The sequence below is a fragment of the Propithecus coquereli genome, unplaced genomic scaffold (genome assembly GCF_000956105.1).
Source record: "Propithecus coquereli isolate 6110/MARCELLA unplaced genomic scaffold, Pcoq_1.0 Scaffold12, whole genome shotgun sequence".
NCBI classification, from domain to species: Eukaryota; Metazoa; Chordata; class Mammalia; order Primates; family Indriidae; genus Propithecus; species Propithecus coquereli.
In genome coordinates this window covers 12,502,725-12,526,304 of record NW_012136080.1, presented here as the reverse complement: position 1 = coordinate 12,526,304, position 23,580 = coordinate 12,502,725, and the positions used below count along the sequence as shown (strand labels likewise).

At 37.2% G+C, this 23,580-nt stretch overlaps 1 protein-coding gene across 1 annotated transcript in view; it reads right to left on the bottom strand.

Annotated features, from left to right (window-relative positions):
- Positions 1-23,580, bottom strand: part of PPP2R3A (protein phosphatase 2, regulatory subunit B'', alpha) — a 162,169-nt gene that overhangs the window by 112,829 nt on the left and 25,760 nt on the right. Inside the window, exon 2 of the mRNA XM_012663597.1 lies at positions 8,708-11,145. Coding sequence (XP_012519051.1) covers positions 8,708-10,702 — 1,995 coding nt within the window. The 5' untranslated portion in view covers positions 10,703-11,145. The remainder of the gene's footprint in view (positions 1-8,707; positions 11,146-23,580) is intronic.

Genomic DNA, 23,580 nt, shown 5'->3' with positions numbered 1-23,580 from the left:
AAAAGTGGAAACAACCCAAATGTCTACATAATGATAAAATGAAAGGATGAGCAAATTGTGGTATTCCAAATAATGGAATATTATTTAACCATAAAAAGGAATGCTACATGCTACATGCTACATGCTACAACATGTTGAACCTTGAAAACATTATGCTAAGTGAAATAAGCTACAAAGTGTCACATATTATGATTCCATTTCCATGAAATGTCCAGAATAGGCAAATCTATAGAGACAGAAAGTACAGTACGGTTCCCAAAGGCTAGGAGCAGGGGAAATGCGAAATGACTGCTAATGATTACGGGTTTCCTTTTGGGGAGATGAAAATGTTCTAGAATTAGATAGTGCTGATGGTTGTACAACCTTGTTAATATAATAAAACTACTGAATTGTGTACTTTAAAAGTGTGAATTTTATACTAAGGGAAATATATCTCAATCTTAAAAAGCTTTCTCACCTTGTGATTCTAACTGGCTGAGTAGTTAAAAAAGGTAACAACCTGGAATCATAAACTTTGTTTAAAAAATCACTATGGGCTTGATATGATGGCCCATGCCTGTAATCCCAGCACTTTGGAAGGCAGAGGTGGGAGGATCACTTTAGGCCAGGGGTTCGAGACATGCCTCGGCAACACAGTGAGACACTGTCTCTACAAAAAATAAAATTAGCTGGGTGCAGTGGCACACGCCTGTAGTCCTAGCTACTTGGGAGGTTGAGGCAGGAAGATCCCTTGAGCACAGACAGCAATTTGAGGTTGCAGTGAGCTATGATCACGCCACTGCACTCCAGCCTGGGTGACAGAGGAAGACCCTGTCTCAAAAAAACAAAACAAACAAAATATCACTGTAAATAGGCTTTAACAGAGGGCACTGATTATAAACTATTATAATTAGTTGGTAAGCCTAAAATTTGATATCCTTCTTTTATGATCTAATTTGGTATTCTCCTTTGTGGAATTAATGGCTTGTTCTGTGTTATTAATGTTATTTTGCTCTTAAAAACAAAACACTGGGGCAGAGGAAGGAGACCAGGTAGTGGTGGATAACTGTGGTTTCTTTGTTCCCAGTCTAATAATCCTCTAGTCTTAACTTCACTGGTTGCAGCAAAGTATGAAGGCATGTGTGTGACAGAGGAGACCTAATAAGCATTTTTTCCTCTTGTTTCAGTTGTTTCCACATGATGGGAACAAATTCCTTGACTAGTAACAATAAGAACCCACAAATCTAATATTTTTGCTTTTCAGTGTTCCTAATACTTGGGGTAGACGTTCTTCTAGGATCTGGGGCAGGGAGAGAGAATTAAGAGCCTTAAATTACTAGGCATAATAATTCTTGGATCCCTAGAATTTCTAAGTTTCTGGAGTTCTCTGTCCTTCTCTGTCTGTTTTTCTTCCCTCTCTCCTTGAGGAATTACTTCAATTAGAGATTGCTCATTACAGAGCATAAGAATTCATTTTTGCCAGCCTGAGCAAGAGAGAGACCCTATCTCTACTAAAAAAATAGAAAGAAATTATCTGGACAACTAAAAATATATAGAAAAAATTAGCCGGGCATGGTGGCACATGCCTGTAGTCCCAGCTACTTGGGAGGCTGAGGCAGTGGGATCGCTTGAGCCCAGGAGTTTGAGGTTGCTGTGAGCTAGGCTAATGCCACGGCACTCTAGCCCGGGCAACAGAGTGAGACTCTGTCTCAAAAAAAAAAAAAAAAAAAAAAGAATTCATTTTTGGCCTATAAATGTGTTACACAGAGGAAAAAGAAATGAAGGATTTCCATTTCATTGACATTACCACGTTAAATGAATGCATGGTGGACTGGTACTATAAAATACCTTGCCCTAGTGTCTTCCTTGGCTGGTGGAGCCCACTGGAGGCTGGTGGTCATGAACTTAAACCAAGACCACTCAGCATGGTTGTGTGAGCCTCTCTAGCCAAGTATAGCTGCACAAATAAAAGCTCAGAGCAGGCAGAAAACACAATTTAATCTGAGGTAGAGTTTTCCAGGTGTACCATGAAATGAGGGCAAGGCAAAGAAGCTGAGGATATATCGAAGGGAGTGATTTTAACGATGGACTATGGCAGTGGTTCTCAAAAATGATCATGCATCAGAATCTCCTGCAGGGCTTGTTAAACTACAAATTGCTGGGCCCCACCCCCAGAGTTTCTGATTTACTAGGTCTGGGCTAGGGCATGAGAATATGCATATCTATCAAGTTCCCCGGTGATGCTAATGCTGTTAGTTGGGAATTATACTTTTAAAACCACTGACATAAACATAGGGCCAAAGAATGAAGGAAGAAGGGCAGAGGCCAAGCTCACTGGAGAAGAGGAGATCAAGGAACTGAGATGCTCCTGTATTGGATACCTCATCTACTGAAAACTCGCAAGAACTGTGGCAAGAGTTGTATTCAAAAGTGTGTCACAGAGCCTTGGAACGGAATGGAAATGGTACAAGCCACTGTGAGAAATAAACCTTTAACCTCAGTATCATTAATACTGTGTTAACGCCAACAGAACAGCTAGGTCCTTAAGTAAATTAATTAGATAACAGTAAGGTATCCATATCCAAATGCTATCTCTTCCAGAGAAACTTCCTTGAATTCCACAAGCTAGGATGTATCTCTCCCTCCCCTAAGCTATTGCAGCACTCCATTTATATTTCTCTCATAGAATCCATTATTTTCTACTTTGTATCAAATTAAATAGCTCATGTCTCTTATTAAAACTGTGGGCTCCACAAAGGCTTTTCTATGTCTGATTCATCTTTATCTCCCACTGTAAGCTCTGCACAGAAGTGCAGTTATGAATACTTGAACTATTTAGAAACTATTCTGTTTAGAAACAAAATAAGCATTTTAGCAACCTTCTTTCTGCATAACAATGAATAATGTGTTAACTATAAATGATCTTTACCACATTATTGAAACAGGTCCAGCTGAGGTTCACACTTAGCAATATGTCGATACTAGTTTTACTCTTTAATCTTAAAATACAGCTATTCTTTCAAAACATTAAGATTTTAATTTGTACTTTCTACTAATCTAGACGTACTTTCTCCTCAGTTGAAATTTCTAAGGTTTCACTAGACTTAAATATTATCGTATAGTTTTTTAAAAAAATAATCTTCCTCTGTATTTAAATTCTTCTTCCTTCACTGAAGAATCCTCCCCCCAACTATGTTACTTTAATTGAGGCAAGTAGTAATGGAAATTTTTTCCTGGCTTTGTTCTTAGTAAAATTAAATATAAATAAATAATTTTAAAGGGAGGTTGGGGTTTATTATTTTAACTTGTGAATAACCATTAATATGCTATCGTCCCTAAGGCTAAAAACAGACCAAAAATGACTGCAATAACATCTGCTGGTGGTAATATAGAATTACAGTATCATTTATTACATGAATTACCAAAACTGTATAATTTCTTAGTTTTTTAAAAAAATTATTCCTTTATCCCCCACGTCAAAACATGTCCTCAGTAATTCATTCATTTGTAATTATCAAACCCTTTGGGCCCTCAACCGCATCACCCTTTCTCTCTTCCACAAGTCGTTCTCTTATTCTTGCTCAACTCCCTTTCAGGCCCATCTGCACACCTCAGCTATTCTAGAACCTATAGGGTTGTTTCCCGTCACATGGAGGCTTCCATGAAAAAGGCATGTTCTGAAGATTCATTTGCTAGCCAATGATACAGATAACTTGACACAGTGAGAAAGTTCATGTGCAAAGAAAGGGGAATTTAAGATACAGGATGAGAAAGAAGCTGGAAACATCAGAGATAAATCATTACTAAGGAGGAGAGGGGAGAAAGAGCCATGGTCAAAATCCATTATGAAGGATTTAGAAACCCTAGGATTATTTACTTTTCTATGCCCACTGATACACTGCTTAAGTATCATCAACCATCAGTAGTTTTTGCTATTGATATTTAATGATGTTTCCAAGATTTCCAATACATTTAACAAAACAGCACCCTGAACCTTATCAGAAGTCTGCTTTGCTGATCTACCATGAAATACTATCTAGACCGGGAGTCAGCAAAATTATTCTGTAAGTAGCCAGATAGTAAATATTTCAGGCTTTAGGGTCTCTGCTGTAACTATGTACTCAGCTTTGCAGGTAGAGCACAAAAGCAGCCATAGACCATATGTAAATGAATGCATGTGACTGTGGTCCAATAAAACTATTCACAAGCATAGGCTGCAGGCTAGATTTGGCCCATGGGCCCCAAATTACTGACCCTTGATATGGACCAATATCCTCTTTATCAATCACTCAATATCTTCCTAGTATTTTCTCTTGGCTCCTCCTACCAATTTAGGTTTGAATTTCACTTATATATGAACAACAAAAACTGCTCACTCCTGGGAAATTATTTTGAAATACATATTAAAATATTAATGACATATAATATTGTCAAGTCCATCTTTCTTTTAAAGGGTAATCATTGTCATTTAAAAGTACTGTCTATATGCCCCCTTACATAAATCTTTTAATTAAAATATTTTGAATGATAGGTAAATTTTCAACTGTCCAAAAAGTAAAAAAAACACCCCAACAAAACAAAAAAGGAAGACAATTTAACACACTGACTGCCACACTAGAAAAAAGTTTTCCTTGGGGCCATGGTGTTTTACTACGAAAACAGAGTAAAAACTTGGAAAACAACACAATCCTTTCTAATTAAATGAAAACTTTGTTATTTTTTTATTGTTTCCTGTGTGTGAGTTATATGCAATTAAACTGTCAATATTAATTCTAACAATAAGAACATCAACAAGTAAGATTTTCATGAACCAACTGCAGTTACATATGTTTCACAAGGCCCCCTGGGGCTCAAAACTAGCGCGAGTTAAATACAACTCACATGGCAGTTAATGTGTTAAAATTTGTTATTCTTAAAAAAAAAAAAAAATCCCTATGGGACTCTTCTACTTAAAAGCCTTCTTTGGCTCCCCACTTCCCTAGAACAAACTCTTTATCATAGCATACAATGTCATTCATAAGTTGGCCCTAACCTAACCTTTCTATTTTATTTCCTATTATTCTCTGCTCACTCTTTCTACATAATAAAACATGAAAAACAATATTGTATAAAAACTTGCAGGAGGAGATCAACTTCAGGATAGTAGTTACTTCCGAAAAAGGGAGAGAGAGAGAGTACTGGGGTGGGGTGCCTTAGGGATTTCAACTATACCTGAGGTTTTTTTTTAATGATGATAATAACGAAAATATTAGATAAAGATCTGAAGCAAATCTGGCAAAATGTTAAGATTTGACAAAGCTAAGTGGTGGGTAAAAGTTTCATTCACTATACTTTTCCATTTGCTTAAAACAGAGGTGGACATGGGCCAAATTTGGCCCACTATCTGTTTTTGTACATCTTGGAGCTAAGAATGGTTTTACCTTTTTAAAGTGTTGTTTTAAAAAAAAAAAAAAAGGCAAAGAAGACTGTGTGACAGACACTTTGTGACCAACAAACTCTAAAAAATTTACTATCTGGCCCTTCACAGAAAAAGTTTGTCAACGTCTGGCTTAAAATATTTAATGCAAAGCAAAGATTAAAAAAAAAAAACAAGACAAGTAGGGAGGCAACTGGGTAAAGGAAGAATGGTTTGTCTTCTTGCATTAAGTGTCTTTGTGAACTAAACATTTTATATTACCCTTTTTTTTCTTGAGACAAGGTATCATTCTGTCACCAGGCTGGATTAAAGTGGTACAATCCTAGTTCACTGCAGCCTCAAACTCCTGGGCTCAAGTGATCTTCCTGCCTCAGTCTCCCTATTAGCTGGGACTACAGGTGAATGCCACCACACAGGCTAATTTAAAAAATTTTTTTTTGTAGAGACAGGGTCTTGCTATTTTGCCCAGGCTGGTCTTAAACTCCTGGCGTCAAACAATCCTCCAGCCTAGGCCTCCCAAAGTGTTGGGATTATAGGTGTGAGCCACCACACACAGCCTTATTTATCTCTTTAAATTAGCTGTTCATTAATTACTTTTTCAACTTTTAACAAGAAGAAATCTCATCAAGTTTTATTCTATGATATTGGAACTTATTTAAAAGAATGGCAGGAGACAGTATTTTAATAAGATTTTCATTTCAATCCATACTTGTCAAAAAAACTGGGAAGCAGGTTTAGAGCCCAGTGCAGCATTTTTAGGCAGCTGTACTTAGACAGGGGGACTAGAGGGGACCTGCTCATGAGCTATTAGCTGGCACAGGAGGGGTGTTGCTTGAGCATTTTCTACTTTCTACAGTCCATCTCTTTTAGGAGAATTGGCCTCCTTTTTCCCACAGAAGATAATGGGGGAAGAGGGTTGAATAATATACAAAACACTGTATCATATTAAGAGTTTTGGGTTATAATAATTTTAAGGCATTGGAATAGGTCATCAGAGAAAGTGGACTTTTTTCCTTTAATGAGCAGACACATTACTGTGGGGAAAATAGTGAGATAATACTTTTAAATGTCTTAGCATGCCTTAGCTCACAATAACTAGCTCTCATGATATTATCATTCTGAGGTTGCTATATAGGTATTTTCTTTCCTTTATAAAATATTGAGCACATCACTATTGTCTGTTTATTGCTAATATGCCATGTGAAAAAAAATCCACATGAAGGGAGTTTTTTCTTATTTTTGTAATTAATACCCACATTTTCTCCTCCAGCATTGACCCAAGTCAACTAAAGATATTACCACTTGTGAATCAACAAATGAGACAAAGACACTAAGTGATTTCATAGAAATGCTCAGTTAACATCTAAGGATATTCAGACTCAAATCATCATTTAATAAACTTAAGTATGTATTGTTTTAAAATATAGTGTCACTAATAATTAAAAACGTCCACAGCAGAATAGCAGCCTCAAAACATATGCAGGTTGAATATTCCTTATCCAAAATGCCTGGGACCAGAAGTGTTTCAGATTTCGGATTGTTTCAGATTTTGGAATATTTGCATATGCATAATGAGAGATCTTGGGGATGGGACCCAAGTCTAAAAACAGAATTCATTTATGTTTCATAGACACCTTATACACAAAACCTGAAGGTAATTTTATATCATATTTTTAATAGTTTTGTGCATGAAACAAAGTCTTGACTGCCTTTTGACTGCAACCTATCACATGAGGTCAGGTGTGGAATTTTCTACTTGTGGTGTCATGTTGGTGCTCAAAGTTTCAAATTTTGGAGCACTTTGGATTTTGGATATTTGGATTAGGGATGCTCAACCTGTACCAGGGAAAAATTCATCTGATTACAACATATATTTTTTTTTCCCCTACTCACATGAAAACTTCAATAAGAAGCCTAAAATAATATGTAACTTGTTTAACTTGGCCACATGAATACCACCTCTAATATCTTGTTTTTTAAAAGAAATTTACTACGTAATATTTGAGAATATTCAAAAGGCATAAAGAATATGACAAAATACTTATGGATTCACCACCCAAATTATGAAATAGAATATTCCTAATACTACTGAAGCCTCTTGCACACCCTTCCTCAGTTGCATCTCTTTTCCTTCCCCCAGAGTTAATCACTGTGATGAACATAATATTTGATGTATTTCTTCATACTTTTTGTACAAATGTACACATCTCAAAATAATTCACATCATTATTTTACAACTTGCTTTTGTTGAATTGGCTTGATATCTGTGAATTCATACATGTTGACACATACAGTGCATTCAGGTGGTAGAGACAATGTTTAACAAATACGCTATATGCTTCCCTGTGTTTCTCAGATCTTAGGTTGGGATCACTGGAACTGTGAGCAGAAATGAAGTGTGTCATGTTTGGGACCAGGCAGTTAAAAGCACCACCCCTTTCTTCCCCTTCTTCAGTGAACTCATAAGCCAAGTATTCCAGATGGGGCAATGGGGCAGCAGTAAGAACATGGAGCCTCCAACAGTCTGGTCCTTCAGTGAGGTAGAGCAGAGCCCCTTGCTAACCCAACTTGCAATTCTGTTGTGCTAAGACACACATATACAAATGGGCAGATAAATGCTTTCCTGGGAGTAGTTAAAAGCAGTGCTATCAGTAGGGAATAGATTCAAAACCTTTTGAAAATACTTCTATGATTCTAGATTGATATTTATTCCATTTGCATGGAGAAGCAAATCTTAAACTCTAGTCTTTATTTCCTATGAAGGCCTACTGTACTAACAATACTTTCAGAGTAGTGTTTACATGCTCATGAACTGTTTCAGGAATATTAGTCTTGTCTCCTCAACTAGATTTTATGCTCTTTATGAATCATGTCTTCTCTTTTTTATACCCTGTCCCACACTGAACCTTAATAGGTCTACATGGGCATGTTGTAATGACTGGTCTCTTGGCTGACTGGGTGAGGGCTAATATTAGATGCCTACTTTGTGTAAGGCACCTTGCTTGTGCTTCGCATGAGTTATTTTCATCCTTATTATTTCTACCATAATGGTATAAGGATATTAAGGCTAAATAATTTTTCTTTGGTCATAGAACTAGAAGATGAAAGGTGTGGGGAGGGCAGTTAAAGCCAGTTTGACTCTAAGTCTTTGCTTTTTGCCGCCTGAACTCAGTAAGACCATGCCTAGTGTAGGGCAGGAGTTTTAGTAGAAAATAATATGGCTAACAAAAATAGTTTTTTTTTTAATAAATTTTGCAAACATTAAAACATTTTTTTTGAGACTTTTCAGGACTCAAGATTGTTGGGTCTTACCTTGATCACCTCTGGAGTTTGCTGAATCAAAACCATTGAAGTAGTATCTTTGGCTTTATCACCAACAGGACTTCTACAGCCTGATAAATTGGCCTGGGAAGAAGTTGTCAAGGTTTCCTGTAGAATTTGCATCATTTCCTTTTCTTGTGATAGGCTCCCTCTGCCTGATTTGCATTCAACCAATTCCTGAGCAAAGTCTTCAATGCTTTCCAGAATTCGCAGTAAGAGGGCTCGATCCTCCTCTTCTATTTTATGTCCATTGGTTTCAATAATCCTTGTTAGACAGGAAGGTGAGACTTTTTCCATGGGTAAAGAGACTTTAGATTTAGATTCAAGATCTATGGGGGTCTGACCAGTCAACTGACTATGACTATTTAGAGAATCAGAGTTTTTACTCTTGGCAAGTGGCTCTCTTAGAGAAGTTTCCATCTTCTGTGAAAAAGATTCCAAATCCATTAATAATTTATCTATCTCTTCCTGGCTATTAGAATTCATAAAATCTCTCTGGTCTCTGCTTTCAACTTTAGGACCTTTTGATTTACAGTCTTCCTTAGATAGATGAACAAATGGCTTCTCAAATATGTTACCAATTTCATTTTTTATGGAGGCAGGACATTTTTTAAGATGAGTATCATGTTCTGAAAATTCTGTTCTATGTTCATGTATCTTTAACAACTCCTCACTGGGTCCATTCTCTGTCCTTTGTCCTTTATCTAATGCTTTCTTTTCATCTGACTCTTCTTCAATATAAAGAGTTTCCATCAAGTCACCAGAAGAAACATTTTCTAAAGGATTCATGGTTAATGACTGTGATTGAAGCTGGACAGGTTTTAAAGTTCTGGGATCATTTACCTCTAAGTTACACAAGGAATTTGGGGAGTTGTTTGGAATGGATTTTACAGTGTCCATTTTCCTAGAATTTTGCTTGTCATCTTGCAGTTCAATAGTCTGAAACCGTCCAGAGGCAGGAGCTGAGAGCTGAACAACATCTTCATATTTAGGGGGCTGTTCGTTGCCAAATATTGGTGAGAAAGGAGTTAGTTGTAAGCTAGGCATATTAGTGACCAGTTCTGTTAAATCTATAGCCTCATTATTCCCAGATTTCATGAATTCAAATGGTAACTTTTTCAGATAGGATGCTAACCTAGTCATTACATTCATATAGACAGTTTCAGAGCTAGAAACTGCATCATTACCACTCCCTTCATTGATGCTACCTCTTGACTTTTTCTTTATGCATTGTTTTATAATGTCTGTGCATTTTTTCAAATCCTCAGAGCATTTCAGCAAGATGTCCAAGCATATCTTTATGTCTGTCCCAGAAGAAAAATTATCTATTTTATGTTTTTCCAAAATCTGAGTAACCAGATCTTCTTCAGAGAAGTTTTGAAGAAGCATGGAAGTCAGGTTTGTATCAAGTGAGTTTCTACAGGACAAAGATTTTTCCTCAACTGAGGAACTCCGTAGTAAACCAAAGGATGGGGAGTTCCCATCATTGTTATAATGGCCACAGAGCAAGTCAAAATCAACTGACCTCCTATTAAATGAGTCAGATTTAACTTTTCTTCCCTTTCTGTAAGCTGCATGGTTAGAGTTTTTGAGTTTTTCAAGGGAAAACTCTTTTATTTTCCCACTGGCAAAACTGATTGCTTCTCCTGCAATGTCCTTTAAGTTACAGGTATTCTGAAATGTAGATCCTCTCTTGACCCTGGGTATGCCTGTGAGGGCCTGATGGGGATAGTCACCTTCGGCCGAGGAAAGCCCATTTTCATGGGGTAGAAACATAGAGTTCAGATGTGCATCTTTGAACGGAGACACAGGGATGTGCAAGAGGTCTGCACAAACACTATGATGTACCACAATGCAGTCAACTCCATGTGTGAAGGTGTGGCAGGTTCCAGTGCAATAATGTATAGCTTGCTCAAAACGCCGGTCTATCACCACACTGCTGTAGTGGTTCACAGTGCTAACCACAAGTCTGTAAGTTGCTGCCATAATATCAAATCCACTTAGTGGTGGAACTTGGAACTTTCTAGAACTTGTTTCAAGAAAATTCTAAATGGCACTTATCTGGAAATATATTTAATGACAACATTCAGTGGTTTCTTGGAAATATAATGACTCTTCCCAAGAAGGGAAACCATCTAAATTTGAGGTTTGGTAACTATTAGGATACAGTAGCTACTGCACATGTGTGCTTGTATTAACAAATCTAATAACTAAATAATTGTGCTTTTTAGTTTTATTTAGTAGTATCATGATACTACAGAATTATTTTTATCAAAGAATATCCTCTTAGTTCTTCAACAGTTCTACATGTAGAAATTTACTGTCATAAATTTACTGTCTTAAATCTTAGTTGGTAGTATAGAAGTATTGTGATAACTGAGTCCTCCGAAGGTTTAAATGATCCATTTTTCTGTGAATGACAGAGAAACCTATAATAAAAAAAAAGAAAATTAAAAGGAAATATTATTTCTTAATACTGGAACTTTTAATTTCCTCTTTCTTTGCATCACATATGTAGATAATCACCAAGCCTTATTCTCTGCCATGTCACTGATTGCTGATACTCTACTCATGCCTTTGTTTCATCACACCCTACACTCCTTGCTACCTAGAGTAGTAGTATCTCAACTCTGCCTTGTTATAACTGCCTCTAAGCTGATATTTCTTTTCCCACTCTCCTTGCCACCTTACAATGAGACTAGCAAGCTTAGACTGAGACAGCTTTCTCATCCCTCACAGCTCAAGAATTCACATTACCGATCTCCATCATGGATCATGGCAGGTCTACCTCTTTTGACTCACTTTAAAGTCCTTCAACATCTGTTCTCATCTACCTATATTTTCTACTACTCCCCTGCACCAACTTTTTGTTTCCATCAACCTAATCTTCTCAAAGACTGACAACACACAGTGCCTGTTCTTGATTCTGAAATTTCCTCTATACTTGGAAATTATTCTCCCATGATCCTTTCTTTTCTTACTGAGAGAAAAACAACCTTTATTATTGCTCTTGATCCCATCTCCCAGACCCTGCCACATGCAGATCTTTCTCTCTCCATCAAGTGGATGGAATTTACTTAATCGTTATCTTTTTAAAAAATGGCTTTTAAAACATGTTGTTGCTTTCCAAAAAGATTCTGTCAATGTATTCATTTAATCAACAAATATCGAGTGCCTACCATGTGCCAAGCTCTTTCTACATGATAGGGATACAGCAGTGAATAACACAAAGTCCCTGTCCTTATAAAGCCGACAATCTGGTTGGAAAAAGAAAAACAACATATAAGTTAAACATATAACTTATCAGATGGTAGTATGTCTTACAGAGAAAAATGAAGGAGAGCAAGAGTTTAGAAAGGCTGGGAGGGTGCTGTTTTATAAAGGGAAGACCTCGCTGACATCTGAATAGAGGCCTGAAAGGAGAGAGGGAGCAGGCCAACAAGGCATTAAGGGGTAAATCATCTTAGACAGAGTAACCGTAAGTGCAAAGGCCCTCCCTGAGGTGGAGCATGCTTGATTTACTAGAAGAATGACAGAGACTAAAGCGCTTAGAGCAGAGAAAGCATGGGGGACTGCGGGGAACATGGTCAGTGTTCCCTGCAAAAAACCGGGTCCCTTTGGTAGAGTTGCAAGGGATAAGAAAATAGTAGAGAGAAATGGAAAATGGAAGAAATAAAAGAATACACTGAGACAAAGATATAGTTTTATAAGTTTATAAAGATTATAGGCAAAGTGGGAGCTCAGGGGGCTCGGACCTCTCCGTTGGTCTCAAAAAGCCCCGAATGAGGCCTTACATGGTAACTTATAGGAAATAGTGAACAATTGTCAAGGGTAACAAATTTATATAACAACAGGTAGTTCTTCTCAGGTTAACAGATTTTCAAAAGGCTTTTACAGAAGGCTTCTACAGATTCTTTAACTAATTCTATTTACGTGGGCAAACGGTTTTAAAGTCTTTCAAAGGTTAATTTCTAAATTCTAAGGTAAGTTTATCATTTAAACAGAGGGGTTAAACAGAGATATGTAAGCTCCATGTTTATTAGGTTATTGTGAATGGAGACAGGTAGTCTAGAGTGGTTTAAACAAAAGCTTTGCTTTTGGCCATTTGGGAAGCTGTCCTTTCTGGGAAGCTGCTTGTTCCAGAGGGCACTCCATTGTCAGCTCTCAGCCTATAGTTTTTAACAGATTCGCTTGTGCTTTACAAAGCAAATCCAACTCTTTAGGTCTGAGAAACACGGCGCCTGGTGGGATACAGCCGCTACTGCCTTTCAGAGACGCCCTTCCAGTGTAACAGCATATAAAATGCAAACCAGCACATTCACCTATTCCTTCAGGGCAAAGCTCTGTAAAACTCCTAAGACAGATCCTGGCCCCAAACACGTTTAATACTAATTCATGGAGCAACAGGGGACAGCGTGGGAGATGAGGTCAGAAAGGAAAGGTGGGAGTCTAAATCATGCAGGGTCTGTCGACCAGTATGATGAAACTGGCTTTAACCCTGAGCAAGCTGGGAAACAACTGGTAGCTATTGAGCAGAGGAATGATATGTTCAGACTTACATTTTAAATTGGTGATTCTGGCTGCAGGGAAACAAGTTAGGGGCTATTGCAGTAAGTCAGGCAAAGAAGGCTGGAGGGGCTTGAACCAGGATAGTAACAGTGGAGATGTTTGGATGCTATATATATTACAAAGCTGCAGCCAACATGATTTGCTGGAGGATAGAATGTGTAATACTACTGCATCAAAGGTGGTATAATAAGGCAATGATAGGAAGGAGATAATGACAGTAATGAAGGAGACTATCGGTTTCACTGCATCATCACTAGTATTAGTATTTTAACAATAAAAATCTTTCTCCATTTAATAATGAGAAACAGTACTTTCTGGTTTTCACATTTTATTTCTTTAATCATAGAAAGCAGTTTATTTTTATTATTTATTTGCTCCTTGGTAAACTGTCTATTCTTGTTCTTTGCCCATTTAGGTATTAGGGACTTAATACAGAAACAATACAATTAACTCATGAAGAATCCTATCCGGTATTACATTCTTATACTGGTTAGACTATATTTCCTGGTTCTTTGGATCCAATAATTACTCTGTTTTTGTGCCAGCAAACACTATTATAATTACTGTTGACTTATTAAGTTTTACTACCTGGCATTGCTTCCCATACCCCTAATTATAATTCTTTTTCTACCTTCTAAGTGTTCTTTGATGGTCTTCCACATGAATTGTTGAACTGTCAATTTCAACATTTGATTACAATTGCAAAAAAATTCAAATTATTTTAAAGGAACACTGATATCATTATAATATTCATATTTTCCACACAGGAAGATGTAAGTCTTTTTTTTTTTTGAGACAAGGTCTTACTCTGTCACCCAGGCCGGAGTGCAGTGGCATGATCATAGCTCATTGCAATCTCAAACTCCTGGAGTCAAGTGATCCTCCTGCTTCAACCTCCCTGGTAAGGAGTACAGGTGTGGGCCACTGTGCCTGGCTAATTTTTTTTAAAAAGTTTTTTGCAGAGATGGGGTCTCACTATGTTGCCCAGGCTGGTTTCAAACGCCTGGCCTCAAGCAATCTTCCTGCACTGGCCTCCCAAAGTGCTGGGATTACAGGCAACCAACCTAGAAGATTTATTCTTAATTCCAATATTTTTTTAAATCTCTTTCTTTGTGGTTTTCGTCAGGTGGGTCGCATCTCAGTCTTCTTGTCCCTCAGTATTTTAACTTTGTTGCTATGTGAATGGATCTTAAACTATTGTCTCATCCTCCACTTCCTTGTCTTCACATCTCAGGTGGTGGCTTATATAACTATCAAATTAGGTATTACACAAAATGGATGAGGCTAAAGCAGAAAAAGTTACATAGTAAAGGAGGTATCCAGTAATTCTTAAATTAAAATACAAAGAAGCCAACGAGGAAAAGTATTATAAAACAAATGATGCGAACACGGTAATGGAAGGAATTACCTTTTCAAAAGATGCACATCCAAAACACAGGGAAGAAATGGCACCTTTTCAGAAATCCAAGATTTTGAAAGAGCTTTTGGGTAAGGATAAAAGGAAAGGTAAACACAAAGGAGAAAGTACAGTAGAATAACAATATGAGAGATACTGGGACTATTTCCTAATACAGTTGATAAAACTGGTCCAGAGGCAAAATGTATGAGTGTTAGAAAATTTATCCAGATACCTATTAAAACATGTGTCAGATAAATTCTTAAGTTGACATAAAAACAACTGCTTTTCTCTGAAATTTGAGAAAATAAAGAGGGGAAGTATTTCTCTAGGCCTGAATATAACCAAAACAACTGGTTGATAAGGTAATGTGACAGAAAGAACAAGAATGTATTTGTGTTACATTGGAATTTGAAAGAGTAAAGGAAGAGAGAACACTGGCTAAAGTGAGACATGTGCTGCCCAATAAAATTTCCTGCACTGATGGAAATATTCTTTATCTGCACTATCTGTTATGGCTGCCACTAGCCACATGGGGCTATTGAGCACTTTAAATGTGAATGGTGTAGCTGAAGAACCAAATTTTATTCAATTTTGAAATCATTTTAGATTCACATAGGAGTTGAAAAAAATCACACAGAGAGTTCCTGTAAACCCTTTCCCCAGTTTCTCCCTAATGATAACACCCTAAGTCACCACAGTACAACGATCAAAACCAGGATACCATCAACTACGGCCCTCATTTAGATTTCACCAGTTTTATAAGCACTTACTCCTTCCTCTCTCTCTCCCTCCCTTCCTTCTATAATAACTACCGCCATAATCAGAATACAGAACTATCCCATCACTCCTCAAAAAATCCCTCATATTGCCCTCTTGTAGTCACACCCTTGCCCAAACCCTAACCTCTGGCAAACGATGGTCTGTTATCCATCATAATTTTGTCATTTAGAAAATGTTTTACGTGTGACATCATATAATATGTAACCTTTTAAGATTATCTTTTTTCACTTAACATAATGTTTCTGAGATTCATTCACATTAATGCACATGAAGATGGCTGCCTAGAGACTTTGAATGCTAGTTCTTCTCAGAAAGAAGAACCAAAGTCATGGGTGAATAATCATAACTTAAACAGAATATAAAGGGGAAAGTGCTAGAGTCTAGCGAAGAACCTACAGGAAGAAACTAAGGCACAGAAAAAGAAGGAAGAGGCGGGCAGATATTGCCAAGGAACCTGGTATGTATTTTTAGCTCCCTTTTGCCCCTGCAGCAGACCACCGGTATCTGAATCGTCAATGAGCTCCTCTACCCTCGTGAATCTAGACAGGACTAGGAATCTAGACAGGACTAGGAAACCTTCAGGAAAGGTTTCCCAAAATAAAGAGATGTATGTACATAATTTTGAAGGATCAATGAGAGTGAGTTAGACAAAACAGAAGGGAAGAATACTCCCAGCAGAGAGAAACACATATGTAAAGGTGCAGAGGCATAACATGGCACAGTGAGTCCAGAAGTACAAGCAGTTCCAGCTAGTTTCACTGGGTGGAGGGGAGTAGAGAGGCAATCAAGGGAAGAAACCAGAGCAGCAGGAACTATACCACAGATTAAGTAAACTGGGGATTGTGAACTTTATTCTGAACACTATGGGAAAAAGAAAGACTTTCAGGTAGGGGAGTAACATAAATGAGATTTATGTTTCAGAGAGATCATTCTAACAGCTAAGTGGAGGCTAGATAGAGAGGAACCGGATTGAAGGCATGAAAATCAGTTGCGAGGCTACTGTAATAATCATGCAATAAGTAGTGAGAATCTAAACCAAGTAGGTGGTAGTAGTTAAAAAGAGGAGGGTATCGATTAGACAGGGGGGGGGGGGGGGGGAGAAGAATCCACAGAACAGGAAGACGGGAAAGTGAGAGGGAGGAATTTTGGGTTTCTGGCTGTGAGACCAGTATTGCTACTTCCAAGACAGACTTTTTGTTTTTGTTTTATGGGGGATGGCCATAGAAAAGATAAAGAATTTTATTCTGAATCTGTTGTTTGAAGAGGTACCTGTGGAACTTCCAAATGGTGATGACTGGATGAAATGTGAATATAAAACCTTGAGGTCAACAGAAAGATCTAGGTTGGAGATACAGCTCTGAGAAGTTACTCAGGGTGACAGCATAAAATGAGGAGAGCTCTAGGCTGAGGACAAAGTTGGAGATCACTGACGTTTCTGGGTTAAACAGCGGAACAGAATTCTTAGAGGGAACCGAAGAAGAAAGAGACAGAAAGGTAACGAGGAAACCAGGAGAAAGTAGTTTTACAGAGGCTGAAGGAGAAACTTTGAAACTGGAGGTCATCAGCATTAGATTCTGCTAAGAGAGAGGTCAGGGAAAAAACAAAAATTACCCACTGGATTTGGCAACATGAAGGTTGCTGGTAACCTTAACAAGTACAATTTCAGGAAATCAGTGTCAAGTAAGTGGTATAAGTAGACTAGATTTTCCATTCATATCTTTTGTTGAAGAAGGAGGGCTATTGCTGGGTGCAGTGGCTCATGCCTATAATCCTAGCACTCTGGGAGGCCGAGCCGGGCGGATAGCTTGAGGTCAGGAGTTCAAGACCAACCTGAACAATAGTGAGACCCCATCTCTACTAAAAATAGAAGAAATTAGCCAGGCGTGGTGGCACACGCCTGTAGTCTCAGCTATTTGGGAGGCTGAGGTAAGAGGATCGCTTGAGCCCAGGAGTTTGAGGTTGCTGTGAGCTAGGCTGATGCCACGGCACTCTAGCCTGGGTGCCAGGGCAAGACTCTGTTTCAAAAAAAAAAAAGGAGGGCTATAAAATGGTAGCTAGAAGAGAATGGAGTTACAGATTTTTTTCTGTCAAAGGATGGGAGATATATTTGAGCTGTGTGTATGTTGAAGAGAAAGATCCATAAGCTTTACGGAGGCAGGCACTAGTAGCCAAAGCCCCAGTGAAGGGATTAGTCTCAGAGGAAGGTGGACACCTCTCCCAGTGACTGGAGGAAAGAAATCAATGGGATAAGTTTATAGATGGAAGAAGAAGAATTTAAGGGATTTTTTTTCCCTTGACAGCTTCAATTTTTCACAGTGAAACTGAAGACAAAATTATCTATTAAAGTTTGGGGGAAAGAAGAGGTGTTAGGGGATTCGGGAAGCGAGTAAAAATCTGAAATAGATGTTAATGGAAATAAGGAGGAATCTGATTAGGAAGAGGCAAAAGTACAGAGAGATCCTGAAACATTCGGCAGGACTGATGTAGGAGTAGGGATGGTAACGGTTGGATTGATCCAGGGCTTCTCATGAAAAAGAATCATGGCAAGAGATTCAAGAGTAAGAGTGATAAGACCTCACAGAATTATGAGGTAATATGTTTATTGCCTAAATGATGTTGAGCAGAAAAGAGCAAAGGAGAGAAAAGTCCCTCAGCAGTTTACCGAAGATCTCTCACTAGGATGACATCTGTTTGTGCAATAAGCTTTGATTTTAATCATTAAATTAGTCAACAAATATTTCACTACATATTAGTGGACACTTCATTAAATCATCTGAGATGTAGAAGGTCTATTTTGTCATCAGGCTTCTTTCAAAAGTTGACAAAGATAAAACTGCCTCTATTAACTTTAAGCAAAATAAATATGAAGACAAAAACATTTCAAAAAGAAAATCCTAAATTTTTTCATAAAAAGGCAATACTTTATTTTTTATTTATTTTATTGTTATAGCAAATTTAGCAATAAAAGCCAGTATTTTTTTAAAAGTTTGGTTATAAATATATTTTCATTTTATTTTTATTTATTTATTTTTTTTAGAGACAAGATCTTGCTATGTTGTCCAGGCTGGATCTGAACTCCTGGGCTCAAGTGACCCTCTGCCTCAGTCTCCCAAGTAGCTGGGACTACAGGCGTGTACCACTGTGCCTGGCTTTATAAACATATTTTTTTAAAAGCAGCAGCCTTCAAATAAGAACCAAGAGAAAATTCTGGTACAAGAGTCACATTAATTATTAAGCTATAATATTTTTCAATTTTAAAATACATTTTTTTAAATCTCTATGGGCCAGGCAGAATTGTGACATGGTTGTCATTTACTGAGACCTTCTAGTAAGATCAAGAAAACACCACCACAAAAAGCATGCAGAATGACTTGGTAAAAAATTCCCAAAGGCCACTGCAGAACACTCTTTTAAGAAATGCTTCATCGCCAAATACTCTTGATGGCACAGAGGATGACACTGTGGGAGAAAATATGAACACAGATGGTTCTAAATTGAAAAGTTATTTTTAAGAGAATCTGAATTGAAGAAATTGTAGAAATATTTTAACGAATTTCCCCTATATTTTATTTATATATGCATAAGAGTGATATATAATTTAAATATCTGTCAACATAAGTCTAATAGAGCTCTTTCGATAAGAAAAAAATTCTAAATAAGCATATAATAAGTATTTTACAATCTTAGATATGATAAAAAATATGGTAAAATTTTTCAATTAGTCGAAGTGTCTGTTATAGCCTGCTTTCTACCCCTGATACAATAGACTTCTTGGGAAATGATAATTATTCTGAATGTTTGTATTTATTCCATCTCAGGTCTTGTTGCATGCTGCCTCCCCTGCCCCTCCGGCCTTTTGTCTCTCTTGGTTCTCTGATCCCTGCAAAGGACCAGTCTGTTTTCCCAATTTCTAGCTAAGTGGTTCATATGCATCTTCAGAGTTCATTCAACAAATATTTATTAAGCATTTACTATCACTTCCACTATAAGCAGATTACAATTACCCTAACAAGTGCTTTCCAGTGGCTCCTGGAAAACTCCTCCATAGTAAACTGCTATATAGCAATCCCTGATGAAATGAACTTTTTGTGAAACAAAGGTTCAAAAGCAGAAGACGAGAAAGTTAGGAAGGAGCAGAAATGGATTTTCAAAGATGAGAGCCTTACTGGGTCAAGAAAGGATTGGACTAGGCCTTGTAAGCAAAAGGAAATTCTACAAAGGCACAGAGATATGAAAAGGCTTGTGTGTTTGGAGAATTATAAGGAGTTTGGTATTGCTAAAGTTAAAAAATTAAAAAATGAAGTATGGGTTTTACAGGTCTGTTCCAAACAATAAGAACAAGAAACAGGAATGCAAACTCCATCTTTAAAAACCTAGGAGATACCTGTAACCCCAAATCACTGCATATGAAGACAGAAAAGAGAAGTGGGAATGGTAAATGACTTAGCAGAGTAGGGATACTGATGGCAAGCAAACCAATTCATCCTTCACAACCCCAAAAAGGCTGAGGTTTGGTGGTAGCAGGTACTACAGAAAATTGGGTAGGATAGAAGATTGAACATAGAGGGACTTGTGTGAATAGTGAGACCTCCTTACTCCCATTCCACAAACCCAGAAAATCATCCCTCTTTCAACCTGCTAAGACAGGAAGTTTATTTGCTGAGGGGAAAAAACTGAACCAGAAAAGTCTCAACACCAGGGGCAACAGACAGAGGGTAGTAAAAGACTGAAAGTAAAGGAAGTCCATGTCAACAGAAACTAGGCTTATTACCTCCAGCTTCCCACTGTGGATTAAAGAATCCTTTTCTGGAGAAATAGAAATCTCATCTAACTACAACATCACCTCACAGTGAAGCCCATCAATTGATAAATGCTGCCCATGAACACATAGCTTCCTTTCAGCTTTTTAGAACCTTTTATTTTAAATCAACTTTATTGATGTATAATTTACATACAATAAAAATATATGTTAAGGGTATAGTCCAATGAAATTTGACAAGAACAATGTAACCACTGCCTTAAAAAAGAATATTTCCATCACCCTAAAACTATACCTATGCCCCTTCTCAGTCAATTCCCCTCGCCGACAACATCCAACAACCTCTGATCTGATTCATTACTATAGATAAATTTTGTCAGTTCTAGATCTTCATATGAATATAACCATACAATATATATACTTTTCTGTCTGGTTTCTCTCACTTAGCACACGATTTGAGATTCATCCGTTACTGCGTGTATCAGTTGTGCATTCCTTTTTACTGCTGAGTAGGTATTCCACTGTATGAATATATCCAAATTTGTTTTATCTATCTGCCAGTTAATGAACATTTGGGTTGTTCCTAGTTTGGGCGATTACGAATTAAAGCTACTATGAACATTCAAATAAAAGTCTTTTTGTAGATATGTGTTCATTTCTTTTGGGTAATTAGCAATGGAATTACTGAGCCATGATAAGTGTACATTTAACTTCATAAGAACCTACAGAACTGTTTTCCAAAGTGGTTCTACCATTTTACACTCTTATCAGCAACACTTGAGAGCTCTAGTGGCTCTACAACCTTTTAGATACTTGTCAGTTTATTTTAGCCATCTTAATGAGTATAAAGTGGTATCCCACTTTGGCTTTAATTCGCATTTCTCTGATGACTAATGATGTTGAGCATTTTTTCATATGCTTATTAGAAATTCATATATATCTTTTGTGAAGTGTCTATTCAAATGTTTTGGGATGTCTTTTATAATTGAATTCTAAGGGTTCCTTGTGTATTTTAGATACAGATATCATCTCCTGGCCTGTGGCTTCTCTTTCCATTTTCTTAGCAGCAGCTTTTGAAGAATAGGAGGTTTTAATCCTACTAATTAATTTTCATCAATCCAACTAATCAATTTCTCTTTTATAGTTAATACATTTGTATACCATCTTAAGATCTTTGCCTATCCTAAGGTCATGAAGATTTTTTATGGTTTTATAGTTTCAGCTTTTATGTTTAAGACTATAATCTATTTTGAATTAATTTTTACTTATGCTATGAAGTTGAGTTTAAAGATCATCCAGCCCTATTTGTTCAAAGACTATTCTGTCCCCACTGGATTATGTTGGAGCTTTTGTTGAAAAGCAAATAACCATATATATAATTCTGGATTCTCTATTCTTTTGTCTACATATACACAATACCATCCTATCTTAATTATTGTAGCTTTATAGTAAGTCTTAAAATAGTAATGTATACCTTCCTTTTTTCCCCCCAAGAATTATTTTGACTATTCTAGGTCCTTTGCACTTCCACATAAATGTTGGAACCAGTTTGTCAATTTTTATATAGAAAGCATGCTGGAATTTTGATCAGAATTTCATTTAATTTAAATTGCCATTTGGTGGCAATGGAGTTTTTTTTTGAGACAGAGTCTCACTCTGTTACCCTGACTAGAGTGCAGTCGCTTCATGGTAGCTCGCTACAGCCTCAAACTCCTGGGCTCAAGCAATCCTCCCTGCTTCAGCTTCCCAGTAGCTGAGACTACAGGCGTGTGCTACCACATCCAGCTAATTTTTCTATTTTTAGTAGAGGTAGGGTCTCACTCTTGCTCAGGCTGGTCTCAAACTCCTGAGCTCAAGCAATCCTCCTGCCTTGGCTTCCCAGAGTGCTAGGATTACAGGTGTGTGCCACTGCACCTGGCCTGGAGTTCTTAACAATAATAAATCTTCAATCCACAAGCATGGTGTATCTCTCCATTTATTTCAGTGCTCTTTAATTTCTCAGCAATGTTTGCAGTACTTTCATTAAATTTATTCCCAAATATGTCACATTGCCATGCTAATGTAAATAGTATTGTTATTTTAATTTCCTTTTCCATATTGCTTATTGCTGGTATATAGAAATACAGTTGACTGACCTTGTCATTTGACACTTTGCTAAATTCATTTATTATAGTTTTTTTTTTTTTTGTAAATTCCTTGGGATTTTCTATATAATCATGTTATCTGGGAATAAAGACAGTTTTACTTTTTCCTCTCCAATCTTTACTGCCTACAGCCTTTTGCATTTACTAGGAGTTTCAATATGGAATAGAAGTAATGAATTTAGGAACCCTTGTAGCTGATCTTAGGGAAAAAGTATTCAGTCTTTCACCATTAAATATGATGATAGCTATGTTTTTTTTGCAAAATCTCATCTTCAGGTTGAGAGAGTTCCTTTCTATTTACAGTTTGCTGAGACTTTTAAAGAATCTCATATGGGTATATAAGTTTATAAAATACTTTTTCTGCATCTATTCAGATGATCACATAATTTTTATCCTTTCTTTTGTTAATGTGGTAGAATAGGGTGAGAGCTAAAGTCACAGTAGGAAGGCAAGATTTAGTGTTTAAAATTAACAAATGAATTAGCAATGTATTAATATATGCATTTAGAGGATAAAAAACAGGAGAAATAGCTAAGAAAAAATTGACAGTGGTTGTCTCTGAGGAGCAGGACTAGTTGGGAGTAGAAACCGATATTTTTAAAAAGCCTTTTGGGATTATTTGACACTTTAAATATAATATTTAGTAATAAATTTTAAAAATTAAAAATAGGTTCTAGGGACATGTGGCAATGAAGCAGGGACCTGATTATTAACTGTGTGCTAGGATAGCTAAGGGGCAAGGGTGCAGAGGAGATGAATTCAGCTTCGGGCTTGGGTTGTTTCAGTGGAACCTTGTGGAGAAGATATTCCCCATGCAGTTGGATATACTTGTCAGTGAAGAGATAGGAACTGAAGATAAAGATCCGGGAGGAAGCACCAGATAAAGGTTTTGTATCTACAAGAGCAGATGAGACTGAGCAAGCATAGGGTAAGAAAAGGGTCGAGGACAAAACTCTGAGGAAGGCTGGCAAGGAGAGGAATTCAAGGTAGAAGACAGTGAATTTTCAAAGCAGGTGGAGAACTAGCCAAATATGTCACAGAAATCAAGAGAGAAGAGTGTTTCATTCTTCCAACACGCTGAATTCCAAAGATTTTGTCTACCAACAAATATCAGAGCTATACTTTGCTTTTATAGGTGTCTCTCCCTAATTTCATGGAGAAATTTGGGAAGTTAATAAAATCTTAAACATTAATGTAATGAAGGAAAATAGAG